At 35.1% G+C, this 23,314-nt stretch overlaps 3 protein-coding genes and 1 long non-coding RNA gene across 12 annotated transcripts; 1 reads left to right on the plus strand and 3 right to left on the minus strand.

The window, feature by feature from the left end:
* Positions 1-2,385, plus strand: LOC113719671 (transmembrane 9 superfamily member 2). The gene is made up of 5 exons (XM_027244941.2): positions 1-422; positions 574-705; positions 808-929; positions 1,065-1,449; positions 2,235-2,385. Exons 1-5 carry the CDS (start codon positions 1-3, stop codon positions 2,383-2,385), a joined length of 1,212 nt encoding a protein of 403 aa, XP_027100742.2.
* Positions 2,386-2,876: 491 nt separating this feature from the next.
* On the minus strand, positions 2,877-8,395 carry LOC113719669 (transmembrane 9 superfamily member 2-like). 9 transcript variants are annotated; one of them, XM_027244933.2, is made up of 10 exons: positions 7,991-8,395; positions 6,911-6,943; positions 6,526-6,723; positions 6,270-6,450; positions 5,682-5,722; positions 4,989-5,565; positions 4,754-4,891; positions 4,500-4,656; positions 3,907-4,391; positions 2,877-3,322 (listed from the first exon to the last, which is right to left on the minus strand). In XM_027244933.2, exons 3-10 carry the CDS (start codon positions 6,530-6,532, stop codon positions 3,106-3,108), a joined length of 1,803 nt encoding a protein of 600 aa, XP_027100734.1. In that variant the 5' UTR covers positions 6,533-6,723; positions 6,911-6,943; positions 7,991-8,395; the 3' UTR covers positions 2,877-3,105. The 9 variants fall into 9 exon arrangements, with proteins under 9 accessions (XP_027100734.1, XP_027100732.1, XP_027100738.1 ...); XM_027244931.2 differs by lacking the exon at positions 6,911-6,943; XM_027244937.2 differs by lacking the exon at positions 6,911-6,943 and having other exon boundaries at positions 6,270-6,422; positions 7,991-8,394.
* Positions 8,396-8,637: 242 nt separating this feature from the next.
* Positions 8,638-10,025, minus strand: LOC113717692 (uncharacterized). Its single transcript, XR_003454483.2, has 3 exons — positions 9,374-10,025; positions 9,170-9,282; positions 8,638-9,083 (listed from the first exon to the last, which is right to left on the minus strand). It is a non-coding gene; the product is annotated as an uncharacterized lncRNA (long non-coding RNA).
* Positions 10,026-12,588: 2,563 nt separating this feature from the next.
* LOC140021353 (uncharacterized) lies at positions 12,589-13,524 on the minus strand. Its single transcript, XM_072072108.1, has 2 exons — positions 13,355-13,524; positions 12,589-13,231 (listed from the first exon to the last, which is right to left on the minus strand). Exons 1-2 carry the CDS (start codon positions 13,522-13,524, stop codon positions 12,589-12,591), a joined length of 813 nt encoding a protein of 270 aa, XP_071928209.1.
* Positions 13,525-23,314: the final 9,790 nt, after the last annotated feature.

Raw genomic sequence — 23,314 nt, forward strand, 5'->3', positions numbered from 1 at the left:
ATGGAGATCATCTTGTTTAAGCTCCTTATAAACTCGACTTCCTTGTGGACAAACAATGTCAAGTTTTGTGTAGAAAAAAATTTGACAAAAGAAGATATCTTTCAGTTTCAAACTGCTATTGCCGAAGAGTATGTTTACCAAATGTACTATGATGACTTTCCCCTTTGGGCTTTCGTAGGGATTGTTAATCGTGACAGAAAGCAATTTCTAATCACCCACATCCAATTTAAAATATGTTATAATGGGGATCGTGTGATTGAGATCAGAACCCAACCAGACCTATCACTTGTGGTTGAATTAACAGAGGAAAAGGACATTGATGTAGAAATTGAGTTCTTATATTCGGTGGAGTGGAAGGAAACAGCTACACTGTTTGAAAAGAGAAAGGAGAAATACAAGAAGCCTGCCGATTTTGTCCAACGGTTGTCAATTATGATCTCATTCATCTTAATGATTTATCTGGTGTCATTAGGTGGTCGAAGTTTTCTAATTAAGAAATAAATAATTCTTTGTTGCTTAGAATAGTAATATTTTTTTCTATCTATACACTTACTTGCCTTGAATCTTGTCAAGAGATGCAAATGATCAGGAAACAGGTCAAGTAGAGACAGGGTGGAAGATCCTCGGAGGTGATGTGTTTCGATGCCCAAAATACAAGTCTTTGTTTTCTGCAGCTCTTGGTTCTGGAATTCAGTTGCTTACAATGTTAGTACTTCCTGAGATGCATCTGATAAACTCAGATAAACCTGTCAAATCTTACCAAAGTGCTAATGTCTCCATATAGTAATTTCTTCTACGTTCTGGCAGTGGGGCTTCCATTATAACGTTAGGCCTTTTTGGCGTATTCCATCCATGTGATCAAGGAGTTATCTGGCGTTGCTGGATTTGTAGCAGTTTCATTCTATCGTCAACTTGCAGGAAGAAACTGGGTATGCACAAATAGTTTCTACCTCATTCTACCTTAAATTTTACAGCATAATAAACTTGAGGCAATTAATACTCCTTTCCTTTCCTTATGTTTTGTTTCTTAAATTCGGTTGCCATCTCATATAATTCAACTGCAGCTCTTCCTTTGAGCACACTTCAAGTGATCTTCTTTATGTGGATATTCTTGGCTTTGCCACTGCTTCTGTTGGGTGGAATATTAGGGAAATCCATGAAGTCTGAATTTCGTGCTCCTTGCCATACTTCAAAGATTGCACGAGAGATTCCATCAGCGCCTTGGCACAAAGGTTGTCTAGCACAAATGACATGGGCAGGATTTCTATCTTTCAGTATAATTCACACTGAGCTGTATTACATAATTTACAGCATCTGGGGTTATAAAACACATACAACTTGCGGGATTCTTTTCATTGTTTTCATTCTACTGGTAATTGTAACTGCTCTTGCATCTGTGGGTATGACAATCGCTCAACTTCTTCTTGTAAATCATGAATGGTGGTGGAGGTAAGTTATGTTTTGTATAACTAAACTTTGGTTAGTGGGCACAATCTTTTAAAAGTGACAATTAGTCCTAATTGTTATTGCTGTCAAACTAAACTATTTACCTTAAGTTTGCTAAAATGGTAATATGCCGTTCATATTGCACAATCAGTCAGTTTGGAACTTTGCAGCCTCGTATCACAATGCAAAACTTCATCTCCATTATCCTGCAACGTTCTAACTGACAATTAACTTTCCTTGTCTTCAGAGAGCTACATTTTCATCTCTAGCTCTTAATCTTTTAGTTGTAACAGTAATTGGTTTAGGTTTCTTGGCTTATGGTTGTGAAATATTTGATTCACTTTTTCGTTCTAGAGATTCTGTTGCTGATTTTCTTCCTTGTTGTTTTGCTTACAACTTAACATTGCATTCGGTGCGTTGGGATGTTTATTTAACGACTAGAATTAACACATAAAAGGCTAACTATGTTATAAAGCTACTGAAACCACCATTTTGAAACCAACTAATGACCTGACTCAGCATATATATGTCAAATCATGAAAGGTTTTCATACTATTCCCCAATACAATGTGATTCTGTTCCAATTGTCTGTCTTCTGTCAAATTTACTCACCTTTAGTACGGTTATATTCATGTCTATTGCTATCTCTAGACTTATTGTTCTTTACTTCCTTTAACTATTCAGTCTACAAAGATGGCTGCTACTTGAGTTTTCTTATTATACCTTTTGCTCCTTAATTGTGGCCTAGTACTCACCTAATTCTTTTTTTTTTTTTTTAATTTGAACAGGTCCTTTCTCTATGGTGGTTCAGTTGGCATTTATGTCTATGGATTCTGCCTGTACCATTACTTCCAAGATTCAGAAATGAGTGGTTTCCTGCAAACCTCATTTTTCTTTGGCTACATGGCCTGCATCTGTTATGGCCTTTTCTCATATTAGGCACAGTCGGTTTCTATGCTTCAATATGTATATGGTTCTACCATGAGGAAGACCTGGCTACTTAATTGTCTTGTATATTTTGTCAATGTGCTTCTCCTATGGCAATGTGCCTGCTTAGACATAGAACTCTGCTAAGAAGCTGTTTAGGAATGAAGCAAAGGTAATTTTTTGCTAAGAAGAAAAAGGAAAGATTGGGCAAAATAAGAATAACTTGCCAGATGTTTTTCATCCATTTCTCATTGTCTCTCTTTCTTTCTTTCCTTCTGTCTTTCTTTTTTGGGTACTTTGTTTTTTGGGCAAACAAGTTGCTTTTCCAAGATTACTACATGAAACCAGTTTTGCCCAAAAAAAGCCGTCAACTTGAGTTTTCTTTTCCTACAATCTGGTTGAAAAGGTAATAAAGTTGGTAGAAAGCAACTAAAACCTTTCCTGACCAACTTTTGGCTAGATTTTGATTTAGCTTTCAATTTTGAATTATCAACACATGAGTATGAGTTTGAGTCTAGACTGAAGAATTAACTTTGGAAACATTCAAATGGATGCAGGAAATGATACATTTCTTCTGGAAATAACTCTGATAATTCAAAGTGACTCTTATCCACTTGCTATATTTTCACTGATCTTCTAAGACAAGAACTTGAAACCTCTTTGTGTAACATTTAACTACAGACAGATATGACAAAGCAAAGATCGATCAGAAGCTTAACAGGACAAGAACAGCTACTCAAACTTGATAGAACTATATATATGACGAACAAAAATTAGAGAGGCGCGGAATCCCACGGTGCCTAGCAGGAGAAAGAGGCCAAAGCAGCTGCAAGTCATGTAGCCGAAGAAGAATGAGGTCTGTAAGAAACCACTCATTTCTGATTGAAAGTAGAAGAAGAAGCAATAGGCGTAGACATACAAGCCAGTTGAGCCACCACAAAGAAAGGACCTGCTCAAGTTGAAGCATTGGGGATCAGTTAATAATAATAAGTTTCTCAAAAGCTGATTTGAAAGTACCATCTGAATGATAATCAGCGTTGTCACAAGAGTTCTTAAGGAACAATGTCTTTTTCAGCGCAAAGTTATTAAAAAGCTATCAACCAGTTCGCCAAAGTCCAGAAAACACGGTGGATTTTACTAGGTTTGTGAAGAATGATGCCCACATCATCTATGAAAACAAAGGAAGAATGTTTGTGCATTCATTATCTTGCAGGTTTGAATGACAAATTCAAATATTGTCGTGCAGATTGAAAGTTGTCAAGAAGGTTAAAAAATCAAGCATATGAAAAACCTTGTACTGAGAAATTGCTGTCAGATCAGAAGAACGTTTAATAACACAAACATTATTCACACTCTTCAAATGCGGGGAAAAGATAATCATTGCCTGTTTTTCCTTTGATCTTTTTCCCTTTCGAGGTGTTTTCTAGACACTACCAAGACCTCAAACTTTGACAGTCACAAGAAAGCAAAAGAATTTCTCTTTAAAGAGAATACAATGCAAAAAATCTATTACGTTAAAAACTACATACTTACCTCCACCACCATTGATGGTCTTCGGCAGCAAGCTGAAGGTATGTCAAACCAATTGACACAAGAGCCGTAATAGTTACAAGGAAAATGAAAAAGACACAAAGTACTCCATACGCTGTGAACTCTTTGAAGCCCCAAATACTTGCAAAGATGGGATATAGCTCAATATAGAAAACACTAAATGGAAGAAATCCAGCAATTGCCATTTGAGGAAGAGCAGCCCTGTACCACCGCAGTGGTGGTATTTCTCTAGGACACTTTGTGGATCTGCAAGGAGCTTGAAACTCAGACTTTGTCATTTTCCCAAGAGTCCCACCCAACAAAAGCAATGGCAAAGCTATGAAAACCCATATAAGAAGAATCTTCACAATATTGCCCATGGAAATCTCTGCTGTGGATTCGTAGATACCAGCAACAGTGTTTAGGAAACAAAATGTAAGGAAAAGAGGACCACAGAATAGAGAGCCTGCTAGAAATAGATTCTTCGCCTGTAAAGTAAGAAAAAAAATTAGTGTATATAATTAGGCTCATTGAAAGTAATACATTCTCAAGGCATTGTCAAGTATCAACTGAGGATATAAACCACCAGTACTTACTGAGTAACTTCCTTCAAGTTGATGATAGAAAGAAACAGCAGTGAATCCAGCAATGACATTAGTTATTGCATAAATGATGACCGATGCAACCTTCTGAACTCCACGGTCATATGGATGAAATACACCAGCAACCCCCACTATGATAACGGACAGCACGCTGCAATATGCACAAGATACCATCAGAAATAACCACAAGATTACTCAACATGTCATATCTCATAATTTTTGGATATTGCCATCTCAGTTTTACTAACACTGCAAATAACTGTGTTCCACAACCAATAGCTGCAGCTAAGCAACACTTATATTTTGGGTAGCGGAACACGTCCCCATGGATGATCTTCCATCCTGTGTGTCCTTGATTATCAGCCAATTCCTCATCATTTTCATACCTTAAGTAAAACAGAAAATGTTAACAGAAAGAAAGAATTTGTTGCACTACAGAATAAAGAAGGCACAAGCCTGACTATCTCAGGTTTGATTTCTTACTCATTAAAATCTTTCCTGAGGACTCGCACATATAATGCAACCAGACAACCAACTAAGAGGATAATCGTCCAAAATGAATTTGTGATTGCAAACTGATGTTTTTTCATGTTCAGTGGAAAATGTGCAAACATTGTGTACTTCTGCATTCTTGTATCAAAAGGCAGGTCCGTTTCTTTCCAATTTACACTGTATAAGAACTCAATATCAATAACCTTGTCCTCTGTTAAATCAGCCAAGTTTGATGAGTCACTTGACATGTTGATTTCAATCACATGATCTCGGCTGTAGAAAATATCAAAGTGGACTTTTGTGAAGAGATAATATTTAAACGTGTCAACATTGTTTGTCTGAGCCACCCCAATGAATTGCCAAATTGGCAAGTCATCATAATACATTTGTAAGTAGTAGTCCTTAGCCACAGCAGTTTGGAACAGCGCAACCTCTTTCCTGGTCAGGTTTCTTCTACAAACAACTTGAGATTCCCTATCTAACCTGAAATTCAGCTTATATGGAGCAGAAACAAGACGATCTCCATTCAACACCTCACCAAGAGATTCCTCCTTCTCTTGCCAGAGATCTGCAATATTTCAACTCTAAAATCTTTCAACGTGAATGAAGTTATAAAGTGATAGAAGATATGAAGATCATATAATGCACAGGACAGTAGGATGATAAATAATGCACAAGACAAACCTGGTGGACAGAACGGAAAATCGTAATACGGATAAGTTTCACTGAAACGAACCACAAGCAAAAGGCAACCAGAAACTAAGAATTAGGAACACCAATTATATTGACTTGCCACTAAGTATTTAGGAAACTAAAAGACGCTCTGATTGCTAGTAAAAATCAAATTTGGAGCAAGCTAGCAAGAGAAATCATATGCAGCACACATTCAGAACAGGATGTTGATAGATCATGCTGACAGGGACAAACTCTGAAGGTATGAAGACTAGATTTGGTATCTGATCCAGAAATAGCTTACAGTGACGTTTGACAAAAAAAAAAAAAAAAAGAGAAATAGCTTACAGTGACAAATGAGAAAAAGGAAAAACAAATTAAGCACATGAAATATATGAAACCAACTAGGAAAACATCCTATTTTCATCAGGATGTTACAAAAGATTAAATAAGTGACTCTGCATGTAACCATGGCATGAATCTTTGCTACATGTAAATATCAAGCAAATTTAAAAGTTTTCATCAATAATTGTTTTCAAAATTTCCATTACCCAAGCAGAGAATGTTAATGATCTGCAATCAACATAAAAGAATGTTTACCTAGGATTGCAATATGGACCAACTTTGTTGACATACAGAGGCACTGGATCACCTTTATTATATTTGTGGTCAAAGGCATCTGATGTCACTTGGCTAAGAATTCCGATCACAACAAGAGTCCTCAGAAAACATTCAGCAGAGTTTGCCATTCTCCTGTTCCTTTCCGCAAAAAGAAAAAGAGCTAACAGAAATATCAAGTGGGGATTCCCAAAGAGAGTATAGAAAAAAGTATCAATGCAGAAAACATTTTACTCACAACACATATAGACGCAGTTGCAGTGCCTTTCCTCAGTATTTTGACCAAATGGATAATTCTCCCCGATCGTTTCCTTGAATAGCTAAAAACATGTTTGTTACGGATAACACTGGTCACCACTCACATCGTGCATTAATCTCATTGATGTAGTTGCTTTTGATCCAAAAGCAGTGGCAGCACAGATGTTAATAAAAGAAGCTGCAAACCAGGTAGGGAACATAATGAAGATAACAATGGAGAAATTGATTTTGGGCAGGTTAAGGAGCAAGCCAAATGTGTAAAAGCTTCAAGGCACTGCTGGTGGCTTAGGCAGATGGCAATGTTATAAAGAGAAAGCATGGAGGGAAAAGGAGAAAAACATCATTAAGCTATAAAAATTACTTACAATGAGAAGTAATGTTGCTGCTCTATTCCCCGACTGCAGAAGATGTTAGATCTCAAAGGAGCTAAAATGCTGAGCTAACAAATATGGAATAGGACAGTGATAGAATTGATTCAATGCATTCTTTCATTTAATACAAGCAGCAAGGAAGGCATTTATCATTCCCCCTAGAAGTTGGATCAAACAAGGCAGACTACGAGTATCAAATTTCTGTTGCACCCACATTTTTTGGTATATTACCACCCTTTTGTTATGTGAGACAAAGATACCAAGCAATTTGAAGAACAAAGATTCTCAATACCTCATCTAAACTCAACACTAGCTGGTAGACAAAATGATTCTACAGCTTTAACTCCTTCTGTTAATAACTAATGATACTGAATCTGCCAACTCTTTTCTACCCTGGAATTGAACCTAAGCTAAATGCCAGTGTAATTTCCATACAACACCCTTTACATTTATAAGTCAACAATCAAGACAATTATTGCATTTCCAATCCTAATTTTTTGAATGGAAAAAGAGGACAGTCACTTGAACTAGAGTTTCCCAAATCTAATTTCAATTATCAAAATTGAGTAGTTGAAATAATCCCAGTGCCAATATACACTATACAGTAATAAATACAAAACATAGACTGCATGAGCACTATGCAGTTGAGATCTTCATCTATCAAACTCACTTCTGTGACCATACTAGATAAGCAATATATCAAAAAGAAAAACTCAAAAGCAGGTTCTAATGAGAGAAATCAACGATCTTAATAGCAGACCATAAAAGGAAAAAAGGAACTATACAATGATCTGCCACACACTGAATGACAGTTCTTGACTAAAATATTTATGTTGTGCCTATACGATTTCTCTATACAACTAGTAAAGCGTGGGAATGAATTAACCAAATCCAATCCAAACAGAAAATCATGATAAACAAGAATCATAAAGTTCAAGAAAACAAGCAAAGCAGACAAACAAGAGATTAACATGCTCCCGAAAAGCTTAAAACTTAAAAGAACAAGAAGCACAGGAGTTTTTATTGCATTTAGTATAGCAAGTTAGCAGCAACAAAGAAGTCAAGAATTCTTACAGGAAGAGCAATGGAAGCCTACGCCCAACTCAACAAATACTTCAGAGGAGACTGTAAAAGAGAGACAGTTGGCGCTTTGACTGCTAAGCTAAGGCAAGGGAGATTATGGGAGGAAAGAAATAAAATAACTAGCACTGAAGTGTTGACTGTTCTGCCAAAGGTTTGACTTTGGGAGGGAAGACTTCTGCAGTTGACTTTGACGAGAAAACTAGACTTTGAACTGAAGGATAAAAATTGAGGAAAGAGTACGGGTCGGGTACGCTCGCTACAAGCCCGGATTGGTAACATTGCAAAGTAAAATTAGAAAAATGATTGGAGTGTTTGGATACCAAAATTATTCCAAATAATATTTCGCTTGCATCACAAACACATTTTCCAACCTACCTTTTTATATTCCCAATCACCTTTTTATCTCACATACATCATATTACAAAAAGTACTACAATAATTATTCCAAATAATATTTCAAATAATACACTATCCAAACATGTTTAGTTCGAAATCCGGTAGGTAAACACCAATCCATAAAGATAAGAAGCTATGTAGAGTTCAATATATATATATATATATATATATATATATATATATATATATATATATATATATATATATATATATATAACAGAAATATATTTAGAGTAGTTTTTATTAGGAAAAATGGCCATTTTCGTCTCTAAACTTTTTTTTCCCGTCAATTTAGTCCCTAATTTTTATTTTTGGCCAATTTAATACATGAATTTAATTTTTGGATCCAATTAAGTCCTTCTACGGCGGCGCCACCACCTTTAGCTCCTAATTTAACATTAAACAAGGGCATTTTGGAAAATGCAAATTATCTCTTCTCTGCTACTAATCTCTGCCACCAAAAACCCATCTCCTCCTTCATCTCTTCTCCTTCTCTTTCCATCCACCTTTGAGTTTACATTATAATTGAGAAAGTAGAAGAGGAAATCTGCAAATGTAGGTGAATGGTTCCCCAATATTTCAGCCCTTAAAGGTCTAGCTTTTTTATTTCTCTGGAGCATGACCTTGTAGCTTTAGGTCTCAACCATGCTGCTTTTTTGAAAAGGGGTTTTGCAGATGTGGCTAAAATCTGCAAAGCAAATGATAATAAGTATATTACACGCAAATTACTTCAGACCAATAAGAATAAACTGCTCTGAGTAACAGGAAAGCAACCTTTAACATCTTCACTCTCCAAAAGCTTTACAACAAGGTGGCCTCCAGGCAGCAGAATCCCACGATGCTCTGAATCAGAACCAGAGCCATCTGATTGTTCCTTTTGTTCAACACTATCATCAGATTGCACGAAGGAATTTTCTTATATATTCGGGTCAAATGCATCAAAGAGAACAAATTCAGCTTTGAGAGAGAGTCACTCACGATTTTGAGATTTCAAAGAGGGTTCAGCGGCAGCGGCGATGCCAATTACTTTGGAAGAGGGTTCAGCGGAGATTCATCTTTGTAAGTTTGCTCAAGGAAAGATGGCTTTACACGAGATGAACATCCGGCATTACACGAGGTGAAATTGGATTTCTAGGCATATGGTTGTTCAAACCACGCACATCCCATGAACTATATGGTGGAAAATTAAGAGGTCGGAAATAAGGCGCTTGAACTGGTAGTGGTGGTGCAATAGAAGGCCCAACAGTTGGTGCAGATATACGTGGAATGCTTCGTGGTCCAGAATGCAGCTCTGCTTCTAGCTTTCTGTACATCCACATCTGTTCAGCAGAACTTGAAACAACATGACCCCCTGAGCATGAACAAAATGGCAATTTTCCCAGTAAAATATTTTAGTGTTTATGTTTTACTGGTGTTGCTGGTATTCCAAAATCGCCGATCATGAAGGAAGAGATGGGATGTTGGTGGCAGAGGTTGGTAGCAGAGAAGAGATAATTTGCATTTCCTAAAATGCCCTTGTTTAATGTTAAATTAGGAGCTAAAGGTGGTGGCGCCGCCGTAGAAGGACTTGATTGGATCCAAAAATTAAATTCATGTATTAAATTGGCCAAAAATAAAAGTTAGGGACTAAATTGACGGGAAAAAAAAGTTTAGGGACGAAAATGGCCATTTTCCCTTTTTATTAAACTTGATCAATTCTAAGCCCTTGGGGGGTTGGTCTGGTGGTTGAGGTTACTGAAAATGGAGCCTCAGGTCCCTGGTTCGAACCTTGCTGCCAGGAAATTGTTGGGGGTGGTGAATAGTGTGCGGGGTCTACTCCCCACGGGACACACCTTAAAAGAAAAAAAAAAAACTTGATCAATTCTACTTTTGGAATCAGAATTCTATATCACTACTTGCAAAGATAATAGTAAAAAAAAAGGCTTTTTTTAATTCAATGCCGAATAATTTTATTATGGTGCACACTAACTATGGCAAGTGTAATAGTTGGTAGGGGTGGGCACGGGTCGGGTACCCGCCCCTAACATGATTTGGCTGACCCGACCCTAATATATCGGATCAGCCATTTTGCGACCCTAACCCGCTCCTAATATTTTCGGGTACCCGAATAGCGGGTACCCGAAAAAAAGGGGCGGGTCATAGGGTACCCGTCCCTAAAAAAAACTATTTTTCAATAAAAAAAATTTATTTTCTACTTAATATCAACATGTTTTTCAATAAAAAAACATGCTTTTCCAATTAATATTGGTAGAGATATTGTAATTAAAGTCCATACATCACCATTTTCACACATTTCATCCAATAATCAAATCGATCTCATAAATTTAGTACATATTAGAATATCTAATGGACAAAACGAAGTTTCATAATAATTTTGAGTACATCACCATTTTCACACATTTCATACTTCTACAACACAACAAACACAAGGATAATAAGTATTTGGTAACTTCCCCAAGGATATTATGGTATAAGACCGCATCTCAAATAAGTCAATTGTGAAATCAAGTTCGGAAAAGAATTGAATAGAACTAATTATTTTTGAAAAAAATATAACCAAAATAATGTTAAAAATCTTCCCCAACTTCTTTACATCTTTGGAATAGACCTTATGGTATTAAGGTGATGAAAAAGAAAAATAAATTTCTTACACTAAATAAAAGAGACAAATTTAAGAGATATAATTGCAAATGAATGACACAAATATTTTAATTATCTAGCTAACAGAAAATTGAGACTCCAAACAAAAATCTTTGATTGAATTGATGCAAGATTTGCAGGAAAGATCGATGGAGGTAGAATAAAAATAAAAAAGATGAAAGGGATGAACAATTTTTATAACAGAGTTTCACAAATTTTTTTTTTCATTTTGTTCATGTTTCACCGAGAATATTCACTTTCTTCAAAAAAAATGAGAAGAGTAGATCATATAGGATTAGAATATGAGGCTGCGAGCCACTTCACTTGCACTTAGGATTAAAAATTACAAAATTATAAAATGATCCCTACATTTTTAATATTTATAAAATATACCCTGCGGGTCGGGTACCCGCGGGTTTTTATTTTTCTGATCCGTATCCGTATCCGATTTTTCGGGTACCCGACCCTCATCTGCCCCGCTAAGAAAAATCGGATCGGGTATCCTATTTTTCGGATCGGATCGGATCGGGTTCATCGGGTTTTCGGATCGGCGGGTTTTTTTGCCCACCCCTAATAGTTGGTCTTTGGCTAATGAAATAGTCAATTAATTAAACAAAAACTTCACAATCTTATTTTAATTGTATTTAATGTAGAATTAGTTGAATATTAATTCAATTAGTCTCATTTATACTCCTACTTCAGTTAAAACACACAATAGTACTAGTAAAAAGCAACACAAAAAAGAAAATTTTTCTAAACTCCATTAATGCACTTTCACTCATCAACAATCTCCCAAACTATATCATTGTGGTTTAAAGAATTGACCTCCACCAAATTTTATCGTTTGCTATAATTATTTTTACCATACGACGTTTGATAATTCTGATGATGCATGTAATATTGCTAAAAAAGATGAACGGTGGGCCCTTTTTGAGGTATCACATACTTGTTTAATAATTACATAATTAGTTTTTAGAAAATAACAATATATTATTTTTAAGAGATAGAAAAAGATATATTGTTCAAACTCAGAAATTAATAATATTATTTTTTAGAAAATAAAAAATCTAAAAGGTAAAAAATTTAATGAAAGTTAATAATTTGTTTTTAAAAATAACAAAATTATTTAATTTATTTATGGGATATGAGTTGTGAATTATTAAAATAAATGTTTGATTTGATTGTGGACCCATATTATTATATCGTGTGAAGTATAATCCATTGTGAATAAGAGTATAATAAAAGAGAAGATGATAGAATGCTGACGTGGTACGTTCATTATACTCTACGCTGTAAATGGCCCAAGGCTTTAGAGGTACCAAAGGTGAAACCTTAGCGTGACCAATGACCATCAGTGCTGTCTATGATTTCTACCACACGACATTCACAATTTTGCAGCTCAGATAATGAAGATTCAGCATCCCATTTTCCGTACAGAGCCCAAACCTCTCCCACCTTGGGATACATTTCAACCCTGTTCTTACCAATGAAGTCTGCCTTCAACAAATGTGAAAAGGAGCAGGTTTCCAAGGGTTGAAGTTTAACACTTTTCACTACAAAATGCTCCACAAGCAGGCTGGGTGGCATTTTTCAGGCACCGAGGAAGATTCAAGCGCTGCAACGTACAACGTGAAAGGGGAACGTCCAATTTTCTTAATCTGACCATACATTTTAGGCAATTTATGCTCTGGCGCGTGGAGTGCCCATATCTGACCCTGTCTAAACTTCCCTTCAGATCTTTCCTCCTTGAAGTCGTGAAAATCTTCTGAAAATCCCCTCAGATCTAATTGCTTGTCGGATTTAGAAACTGAAACATCAGACTTCAACAGAAAAAACTCACTCCGACTTTTGCTTCCTTTACCATTCATAGGTATCACAGTTTCTGTTTGAAGGGACGCATTATTGGCACTGGCATGGATTCTCTCTTTCTCCGCAATCTTCAAACCTCTAGGTGACCAGCGAACTATACATGTCTCTCCAACAAAACTACTTTTCCTGTCCACAAACTTTTTGGGCTTGATCTCACTCTCAGATAATTTTAACTCATTTTTTTTGGGATGCTTCCGAACATGAACAGTTGGATTCAGTACTGAAATTTTTATCATCAACCTCAACTCCGAGAGGGTAACATATATCATCAGGATTTGAAGGTAGACATGCAGGATCAAGTTCAAAACACCCTTCTGGAACACCTTCCTTTTTCAGTACCACTCATTTTAAAAGAAGGAACACGATGGGAGAATCTGAATAGGTCACTGGACGGTATAAACAGAAATTGAGCCAGATTTCGGCTTCTTTGCTGAAACAAGCTTGCAAAACCTCTTACTTTCTCCTAAAAATGCAACTCTGATGCCAGCACCCTCCACGAAATCAGAAACATTCTGCACTATTTCATATTTGTATTTCTTATGATTACCTGCGTCAGTAATCGACTTACTATCCCAGTCCTTAAAGAGTGCCCAAGTCTCATCTTCTCTAGGATATATCATGAAACTTTATCCATGTGTTTATCACAAAGCACTTGATGGGAGAATGTAAGGCGACTCAGAATAACCTCTGGATTTCTGAGGCCACATACAACAGGGAACTGCTCTGCCCAATCAATCTGATGTGGATCATCTGGATCAGGCTCTAGCCAATTGATGAGTATTTTAAATCCAGGAGAGTGTACCTTCTTGATCTGAGCGCAAAATCTTGGCATGCCATCTACATCATCATAACAAGCCCAGAACTGATTAGCTGCAAAACAGCTCTCTTCTCTACCCTTGTCGAAATCATTGAACTCTGGATCGGGCAACTGAAAGAACTCTGGACATGAATCATCAATCATTTCAACCATTTCTGCACCTCCATGTGGTGCACCAGCAGCCTGCCCTGCAGCCTGATTTAGATCGAATCCCGTACCTGAATGACCTGAATCATCTGAATCTGATCCAATGGGATCAATGGCAGCATGTTGTTCTGAGTCATTCTCATATGCGCCCTTGTCTCCACTTTTCCTTCTTTTCTTTGCCCTTTCCTAGGATGGGATTGGATTTATTGAATCAGGCTTTTTAGAACAGCCTTCCTTGCTTTTTTGAGCAGAGTCAAGCTCTCTCTGTTTCAATTCAAGCGCCATTGTAATTCCAAAACTTTTTCAGCCTTTTGCATGTTGTGTTGGCTACTTAAGAAGACTCAACCATGTAACCAAAAATATTATTATTATTATTATTATTATTATTGCAGATTGCTAGTAGATTTAAGTTTTAACATGCTAGCCCCAGGTATTAGAGGTCTTGGATTCAAATACCTCTGCCCACTCTCCGCTTTTTAAGTTCCATCTCTCCCTTACTGGAGAAAAAAACAAAAGTTGCTACATACATCTTGTAGTAAGTACAAACTTATTAGTATCAAATAGATATATATTTTTTTTTTTACGAAGTACCAAATAGAAATTTGAAACCAAACTTGTTTAACGGACCATATGAAACAAAATTCCTGGTAACTTTCAAGACATCAAGAACATTACTAAGAGTAACAATATTTTGGCAAGTAAATTCCAACTTCAAATTCACCTATTCCTGCAGTGGGAGCCGTGGCTGAAATTCCCATGTAAATCATAGGTTCTATGTTGAGTTGGTTTCATAGATTTGAAGAATTCCTTATTTTTGCATACATTCTTTATAGCCCCACTATTAACCAACTAAGCAAAGTCATCTTCCATAAGGTTCACCTCGAAGGTCATTGCATTCAGCCCTTTACTTGCATTATTGAAAGTCTTTTACTCTCATTTTTAGCCTTCTTAAGAAGTCTACATTTGGATTTGCAGTGTGCAGGTTTGTTGCAATAGAAGCAGTTTCCTCTCTTCCTCATTTTGTTCATTTTCTCGATACTTTAGTGATTGTTGGACTGATCATCTTTCTTGCCTCGAGACTTGCTCGAAGTCCCTCTTCAATCGCATGTATTTTGGTAGAAGAATCTTCGTTCTCATCTTGTGTTTGAGAATCTTTCCTCTTGGCATGGGAAATTCCTCCTCAACTCCGAAGGACTTGGCAACACTTTCATGACAGATATATTTTTTCTTTATATTTCAAACTTTTCTTGAAATCTTTCTATGTTAGAAGCAACTTGTCTATTATGGAACTCACAACAATGATTTCATCTATATGCATATTGTATTAAGTTTAACGGTCAAAATTTTCTCAGAATTTCTGCAAATTGTGCCATAATAGGCCTAGTGATATGCCCTTGGAGTTCTCCACTAAAAGAGCTGCTCAAGGTCGTTTGAAAAAAGGATTTTATGGACTGAATTTTCCAGCTTATGTTTTTTATCAGTTAATGTCATTAGCTTAATCCATAGTTAAACATTATGCGGGGCTTGTGTAAGTCACTAGTTAAACGGTCCAGCCCTTCTGCTTGGATCCGTGACTTTAAGTTAGGTTATGGGCTAGGTTTCAAAATCCTCTAGTTGTGTCTTTTGGTTGGGCCTAGTTACGTTAATTATTGTTATGTCAAGACTCATTGAAATATCGTTGCTTTCTTTTTCGAAGGGAAACTACGACATTTTACAGAGCAATCATTCTTGAGAGATTTCTCTCTTGGCGCTACCTGCTTTTCTTGAACACCTTGATTGTGACGCCTTCTAATGTTTCTAGGGTTCGCTAATTTGTAGGATTATACATCGAAATTGTATCAAAGTTCCAATCACATAGGTCTGAATAGGAAAATTCCACCAATTCCAAACTTGTGATTATCACCATTAATCCGGGGTTCATTATCGCGAATCTCATAATCATCGGGATTCGTATCATCTTGCATCTATCATTTTATAATTATTAAAAAGAAGAAATAAGGAACTTCTAAATTATAGTATCCTCTTGCGTGTATTTGGATTCCAGTTGTCCCAAAATTCATTTATAGCTAATACCACGTGGTAAACATCAAAAAGTTCATTACCCATTTCATCAAGGATGTGGCCTCTACAACTTTAATAATCACTATCCCTTTCAGCTTCTCTTTAGTTTCTTTAAGAGTTTTTTTTGTCTCCTGATGTGCTAAATTTTGGTGTTGTCAAGACATGTGTAGGTATATTAAATCAAGGCTCAAAATTAGAAATTTTTATATTATTATTTAGTAGTGTTTTAGTAATTCTATTTGTTTCAAGTTATGGTATTTTTATTATTTAAGAATTAATATCTTATCAGGAAATTTCTTATGGTTGCACGACTTGTTTATCAAGTCATTTAGTCTATAAATAGAAAGTCATATTATTGTATTGGTTGAGAAAAGTGAAAGATTGATAGCCTTGTTCTTATGATGTGATTAATAGATTATTGTTCGTATTATTCCTTTTCTCCCACACATATTTTTATGTGTGTAAATTGCCTCTCCATATACATTGATTTCACGAAATTTATCTTCTGTGGCTTTTCGGTAGAAATTTTTGAGTTCTACAACATGTACAACCTTAACCCTTTTTGTCAATGTATGAAGTTTCCTCCATCTCCATACTCAAGATGTTGGTTGCCAACTCTTTCAAAAAAACTAGCCATGTTCAAGTTCTTCAAATGTAGTTTTAAGATTGCTGGAAGATAGAATAAAGGGAAATTTTTTAATATGGAAGAAAATTACAACCGAGTCATGTATTATATATACTTTTTTTAAGGCTATATTTATCACTTAACTAATGCAATATAAGGACAAATATCCTTGAGGATAAAATAGAGGGGTAATGCTTAAAAGAACTTGCACCTGTTTCTTAAACCTTAGAACAAAAAATCAGTGCACTTTTACAATATCAACTACGGATAATTTTAGAAACCTCAAGGCACTACATTCTCCTAAGGTTTCTAAAATATCATACGCCTCCCCTAAAATTAAGTAGGTGATAACAAATCTGGTCCAATTCAAAAACGCAAATAATATAAAAGTAGTATCAGGAGAGAGAAAACAAAAGGTTCCACAACTGCCCTCTAGTGTTACATTTGTGAGTTAATTATATATGAATAGTACATAGCTATTTGAACACTAAATAAAGTGGAGGGGGTGTAAGTAGAACTTATAGCAAAGGCAAGATTTCAACAAAAGTTTAGAAAATTGGAAACCAACGACTCTTTTTGCGGCCATTTCTAATGTCTATCTGTAACAGTAATTGCATGAGACTCTATATAACAACAAAATCAAGCTGCAAGAGAGAACAATTTAAGAGTCTGGTATTGGATGAGCTGAAGCAACACGTTTCTATGAATGAAATGAGCAGCTGCAACAATTAGGAACACACACAGATGACTTGTTCAAGCGATAGAGGAGAAAGTTGAAATTCACCAACATCATTTACAATTAGAAACAGATATTGCAACTTAAGCTAAACCTATTGGGGCCCTTTTTGTGATGACACATTAGAAATTAATTTAACTTCCAAATAGTAGTTAATTTAGTTAAGCCTATGTACTGATGCTTTAATTAATTCTGTCAACATAATTACAAAATATGTGATAAGTTGTGAGGGTAATTAAGTCATTTCAGTATGTAAAGTGTAAGATTTGGGCCCCAACAACCTAATAGGGGAGGTGTCCGATATTTCAGAAAGCTCAGGGGAAGGGCAATGAAACTGTCCGAAAACTCAGGGGAGGTTTTTAAAATTACCCCTATAAACTAAGTATAAAATAATAATTTTTGTAGGAAATTAAGACCCATTTGATCTTTATATAGAGATGGAAAACTTTGTTATTGAAGAACTGCGATACTTTTTGGTGGTTAGTAACTTGGGCTGCATTTGGCACCCATGTTTTCAGGGGTATTTTTATTGTACAAAATTTTTAATAATTTATCTATAATAACCTCTAAAAACACATAAAATTTTTAAAATGCAAAACCCAAAACATCTACAAACACACATCTATTTTGCCTCTTTTATCACCACTCTTCCACCTCAGTCCACCACTACTACCGCCACCTCGTCGTCGCCGTCGTCTCCCTTCTTCTTTCTCTCTCGCTCTCCTTCCTTTATCTCGTTCTCCTCTCTCTTCCCATCTCCCCTCCCATGACCTCTGGTTGCGCGACTAGAGGTTGCATGGGAAGGGGATGGGGTGGGGTGAGGGAGAGGGTGAGGCGGGGGAAAAGGGGGGTGGAGGGGGGAAGGGAGGCAGTAGCGGCCTGGAGGTGCCAACCGAAGGTAGCGGCCGGCAGTGGTAGGAGGAGTGGTGGTAGCAAGGAGGAAGAAAAAGAGAGGATTGAAAGGGAAAAAAGTCTCTAAATTATCACTTTATCTAACCTGCTAAAGAATCAAGTAATTGCAGACTCGGTCCTTGAATTTCTGAATCGACTAGGATTGGGTCTGTTTTTCATATTTTCCAACCCCTAGATAACATTGTTTGGGAGTTTAATGCATTAAATATCTTTTGAGAATTTTGTTAATAACAAAATTAAAATATTATATACAGTCACCATAAGTAATGTGTATCATCCCTCTTTCCAGGCGTGGAGTAGATAAATTAAATCAAAAAATAAACTTTTCTTCAAGAATGAAATCTTTTTTCAACTATTCATCCTTTGGAAGCATGTCTAGACACACATGTTAAATTAATATAAACAAATTGATAGTTAAGAGACAAACAACGATAAGAATTAATTCCACATATGAAATTTTAGTCACTAAGTTAACCAGAAGCTGAAACAAACTGAATTATAACACCATAAGGCCCTTAATAGATGCAATTGTCATCCCCATGTAAGAATTGTCACAAAACCTTGATATTCAATTAGTTGAATTATCATGTGGCTATTGATAAGCATTTTGATTAAGATAACAACACGTGAATTTCATTTTGTTTTGTTTTGTTTTTCTAATAAAGTCTCTTCTAAATTTTCTTAGTGAGAGTTTTCTACTTCTCCTAGGGATTCGTAGTGAGAATTTTCTATTCTTCTAAGGATTTTTATGGAGATTTTTGTGTTTTTTTCTTTTTCTTTTTTTGTTGTTAGATTTGAATTTATTTCAGATTTGATTGTCAAATTTGAAATTTTGTTGGATCTTGAATCTATTTTGATAGATCTCATCATCATTATTGGATCTTAAAATTGTTGATTAGTGGATCTAGCAATTGCTATATGACAAATGGGAGTAGCAACAATTTATCTATTAGAAAACAATTTTGAAATTTTTTGTACTTTTTAGATCTGCTCGTAATTTTTTGAATCTATTGTATCTGTTAAATTGTACATATGTGATTTATAGTGCATGTTTAACTTGCCTTGATGTAGATCAACTTGTGCTAGACAATTTCTAACAATTTATTAATAAAATTTGACATTACCAAAAAAAAATATCAATACATAAATAAAATTAAAAAAAATAAAAGTTCAAGGATAATTTTTTCCCCTTCCCTTTCATAGCAAGGGGCATATCATGGTTTTGGATCAGTCCCAAAACCAGCCACTTAATTTTTCAATGTAGAAGTTAAGATCTCTTTTATCATTTCACCGTTAAGCTGTGCAATCGAGTCATTGATGTCTTGCTAATTTTTCAAATCATATGAAATTACAAGAAGAAATTTCTTCAAACTAAATACAACAGATCAAACTATACCTGGTAATTGAGCGGATTGGACGTTTTTTGGATTAGTTGATATTGAATTTTCACTTAAATGAATTATACCCAACCTGCCTAACTTTAGATTAGGTTGATTTTAGATTAGGTTATATTGGGTCATCTCAAACCCATGACCCAACATCCTTATACTATATAAGAATAAGTTGTGATCAAAGAGAATTTGAATTTTAACCACATGGATAGGAGGTTTTTGGGAATGTGGAATGTTGTGTTATTTTTTTAAGGATTATTATCACTTTACCCCCTTAACATTTGATGCTACTATCAATTTCCCCATTAACGTTATCTTTTAGTCACTTTACCCCCAAAACTAACGGTCAAACTTAACGGAGTTTGTTAATTAAAGTGAAAAGACATATTTAACCCTTAAAATTATTATCACTTTACCTCCATAAAATATAGTTTCATTATCAATTTACCCCCTATAGTTATTTTTTAGACAATTTGTCTTACCATTAAACCAACTTAGCAGGTTAAAAAAATTTAGAAGAAAATACACTCCTCTTTACATAATAAAAATAATAAAAAATTTAGAGTGACTCTTCTCCTTTTTAGTATCAAGAAAAAAGTCAAAATATTAATTTTTTTCTTCTTGGCAATCTTATTAATATTGAAAAAAATAGAAAGATGGACAGGAGTAGGGGGAGGGGGAGGGGGAGAGGGAGAGAGAGAGCTCAATTCTTTTTTTTAAAAATTACAAATAAGAAAGAATTAAATACTTTTATTATTTTAAAATTATTTCACTTTTTTGTTTACCACCAAATTCCAATCCTAATCTCGACAACTTTAAAATAATATGATAATATTAGACTTTTCTTTATTTTCTTTTTTTTGCAAAATCTAATTTTTTGTCTCCTTCTTTCCTATCTCTTTTTCTTTTCCTAGTATTAATAAATGTGAAAAAAAGAAATTTGAGAAATTCTTTTATTTTTATGTTTTTCGATCTCTTAAAGTGAAAAAAAGAAAGAATAATCATTCCAACTTGTTTATTTTTAATTATATATAAAAAAGGATAAATATATTTAAAATTTTTTGACCATACTAGTTAGATTAACGACGAGATCAAATGCTTAGAAAATAATGTTAGGAACTAAACTGATTGTATTACTATAATCTAAACGAATAAAGTGATAATAACAATGTAGCAATGCTATAAAATAAAAGGGTATATTTGTCCAAAATTTCTTAATATGTTGAGTTGAATTACTCATGGGGGTAAAGTGGTTAAAAGATAACGTTATGGGGTAAACTGATAGTAGTGATATAGTTTAAGGGGGTAAAATGATAATAACCCTTTTTTTAAAGTTTTTGGTACAACTGAGGGCGGCATGTGTTTAGATATATTTATCGAAATGCCCTCATTTTGGAGATATTTGGGTATTTATTATTTGGGAATCCAAAATTTGAGTACTTTGGATTTGGAATACAGATAACTGAGATAAGCATTAAACATATAAATTATTTGAATTTGATATCATCAATTCTGTTGGGCCTACTTTAAGTTGACTTCTAACGTGGCCCAAGTCCAAGCCATTATTAATTGTGCACTTAACATTAAGCCCTATCAATCATTTATTTCTGACATCACAGAACAAATAGTGTGGTTCAAAACGAAATGTTTTCACATCTGTGATATATGTGAGGAACGATTGTTACAGTTCTCCCTTTTGAAAATCACCTACGCGTGCAAAACTGAGATCCTACCATCTCGAATTGGGGCAAAATTTCCTAATGGGTGAGATCGCATTAATTGCAATGTCCCAGACGACCTTGGCGGGGTCATGATAATGCAAATGAGAATAATAGAAAATAAAAAAAGTAAATAGAAGAATGGGTATAATGGCAAGAAAATGATAAAAAAAGGGATCTAAAATAAGAAAATGCATGAAAATATCATGAACACAGGTGATGGATGAAACTTGCGCAAAAAGTGCCTAATCGACTAGCGTTGGATTTTTCTCTTCTAAACTACATTGCTAGCGTTGGACTAGCAGGAAAAACAAGAAGTGTCCACAACTAGCGTTTATCTAATTTTGGAGTCACATGACATGCATCTTTGCATTGGATAAGAGCATAGACGAGAATGAGAGAAGGTAAAACAAAATTCCAAAATTTGTTTAAGCAAACAATTGAAACTTTGGTTTGACATAGAATTCACAGCTGTAGAAAGAGGGCTAATCCTCAGATTACATATTGAGATGCAAAACAAAACAGAAAAACACTGAATACTCGAAGCTTAAATACACGAAAACACAACAAAACTACTATTGCTTCTCGAGGCACTCTGGACAACAGCAGCAGCAACCACTCTGATAGTCGTAGGCCTACCATATTGAAAGATAACAAAGTACCAAAGTTAACAAATTTTCTCTAGTGAAGTGCCTATTTCAAAAAAAAAAATTAAAGTTCAAGATTTATAACTGTCTAGTCTGAAATACACAAATTGTCAAATCTTTACTCCTGGCAGTGGTGGAGGAGGTAGAAAACTAATCTAGTATGGAACTGTTCTAAAGCATATAAAACTACTGATGGAAAATTAGATCAATGAGCAAGATAAGCAATCTAAATTGCTCGACATAGAATATTTACTGCATTCAAATGCTAATGGTAAAATAATTATTCCACATGCTATTATCTTTATAATCAGGTGTAAATAAAAAAATTCAATAAAATTCATAATATGGAATTTAATGAAACATAGGAAAACAAAATGTAAATATGAATAATAGAAGAGAATTATTAGAATTCAAAATTTTGAGAGAGTTGAACCAATTGCCATTAGAAAGTAAGAACCTAGGTAAAGCAAATAAGGTTTTGTTGGGAAAAAAAATAGGTTATTCGGAAAAAAAATTTCTTTGAAAGCTAGCACTTTGACGTTAGAATCTTGTTGGTAAGCTATTCAGTATCAGGCATCTACTACTTTATACTCCTATCTATTAAAATTGGTATGTTATTCTTTTGTTGATATAACTTATTAAGATTCTTTGTTTGAAAAAAAAAACTTATTGAGCTATAATTTTCTTGTATTGGACAAACGCATAAAACAAATCTTTAGAAATATTTAGAAAAAAAATTACATATTACAATAGGTTGCAAATTATGAATGTTAAGTTCTAATTAGTTCTCTACTATCAGCATATAAAAGTAAAAAGAATAAGTTAGATGAGGAATGTCTACAAAAATGTGAATTTTTCAAAGAGCAAATTATCAAAGATAGTATGATATGGATGTTGTGGCTCCTTAGGGTGTGATATGAAAAACAGAGTTTAAGTGCTTTTATAGGAACTTACTCAACGGAAATTCCTCCTCAGGCGAGTAGTCTTTACCCAGATTTTGTCACAGGCACTTTCTATATACTTGAAGTATGCATAGCGCCATGATTTCTTGAAGAGAAGGATTCCCAAAACTCCCAAGAGCCCGACGGCAAAACCCGGTCCTGTACCAGCATAAAACCAAGACCAATCAGACTCACTGTGGCCTTCATCATCATCAATAGGCCCATTTTTGGTAGGCAATCTGTGTTCCCAGCAGTTGTTTGGGAGCGGTTTGCCACAAAGTCCACTGTTTCCTTCATAGATGGATGGATTGGTCAAGGTCTGAAGTTGATTTCCTGATGGTATTGGCCCGGAAAGTTTATTGTGTGACAAATTCAGGAAGTTCAATGAGTACAGATCAGATAAGCTTTCAGGGAT

This window comes from Coffea arabica, chromosome 11e (genome assembly GCF_036785885.1).
Source record: "Coffea arabica cultivar ET-39 chromosome 11e, Coffea Arabica ET-39 HiFi, whole genome shotgun sequence".
NCBI classification, from domain to species: Eukaryota; Viridiplantae; Streptophyta; class Magnoliopsida; order Gentianales; family Rubiaceae; genus Coffea; species Coffea arabica.

What these genes read in the sequence shown, in the direction of transcription:
- LOC113719671 (XM_027244941.2), top strand. Translation starts at nt 1, where the DNA reads ATGGAGATCATCTTGTTTAAGCTCCTTATAAACTCGACTTCCTTGTGG. An exon ending in AACTTGCAGGAAGAAACTGG is followed by an intron (nt 930 to 1,064) that starts GTATGCACAAAT and finishes ATTCAACTGCAG; the next exon opens with CTCTTCCTTTGAGCACACTT. An exon ending in AATCATGAATGGTGGTGGAG is followed by an intron (nt 1,450 to 2,234) that starts GTAAGTTATGTT and finishes TAATTTGAACAG; the next exon opens with GTCCTTTCTCTATGGTGGTT.
- LOC140021353 (XM_072072108.1), bottom strand. Translation starts at nt 13,524, where the DNA reads ATGATATATCCTAGAGAAGATGAGACTTGGGCACTCTTTAAGGACTGG. An exon ending in TTTTTAGGAGAAAGTAAGAG is followed by an intron (nt 13,232 to 13,354) that starts GTTTTGCAAGCT and finishes GTACTGAAAAAG; the next exon opens with GAAGGTGTTCCAGAAGGGTG.
- LOC113719669 (XM_027244931.2), bottom strand. An exon ending in AACTTGAAGGAAGTTACTCA is followed by an intron (nt 4,392 to 4,499) that starts GTAAGTACTGGT and finishes CTTACTTTACAG; the next exon opens with GCGAAGAATCTATTTCTAGC. An exon ending in GACCATCAATGGTGGTGGAG is followed by an intron (nt 3,323 to 3,906) that starts GTAAGTATGTAG and finishes CAACTTGAGCAG; the next exon opens with GTCCTTTCTTTGTGGTGGCT.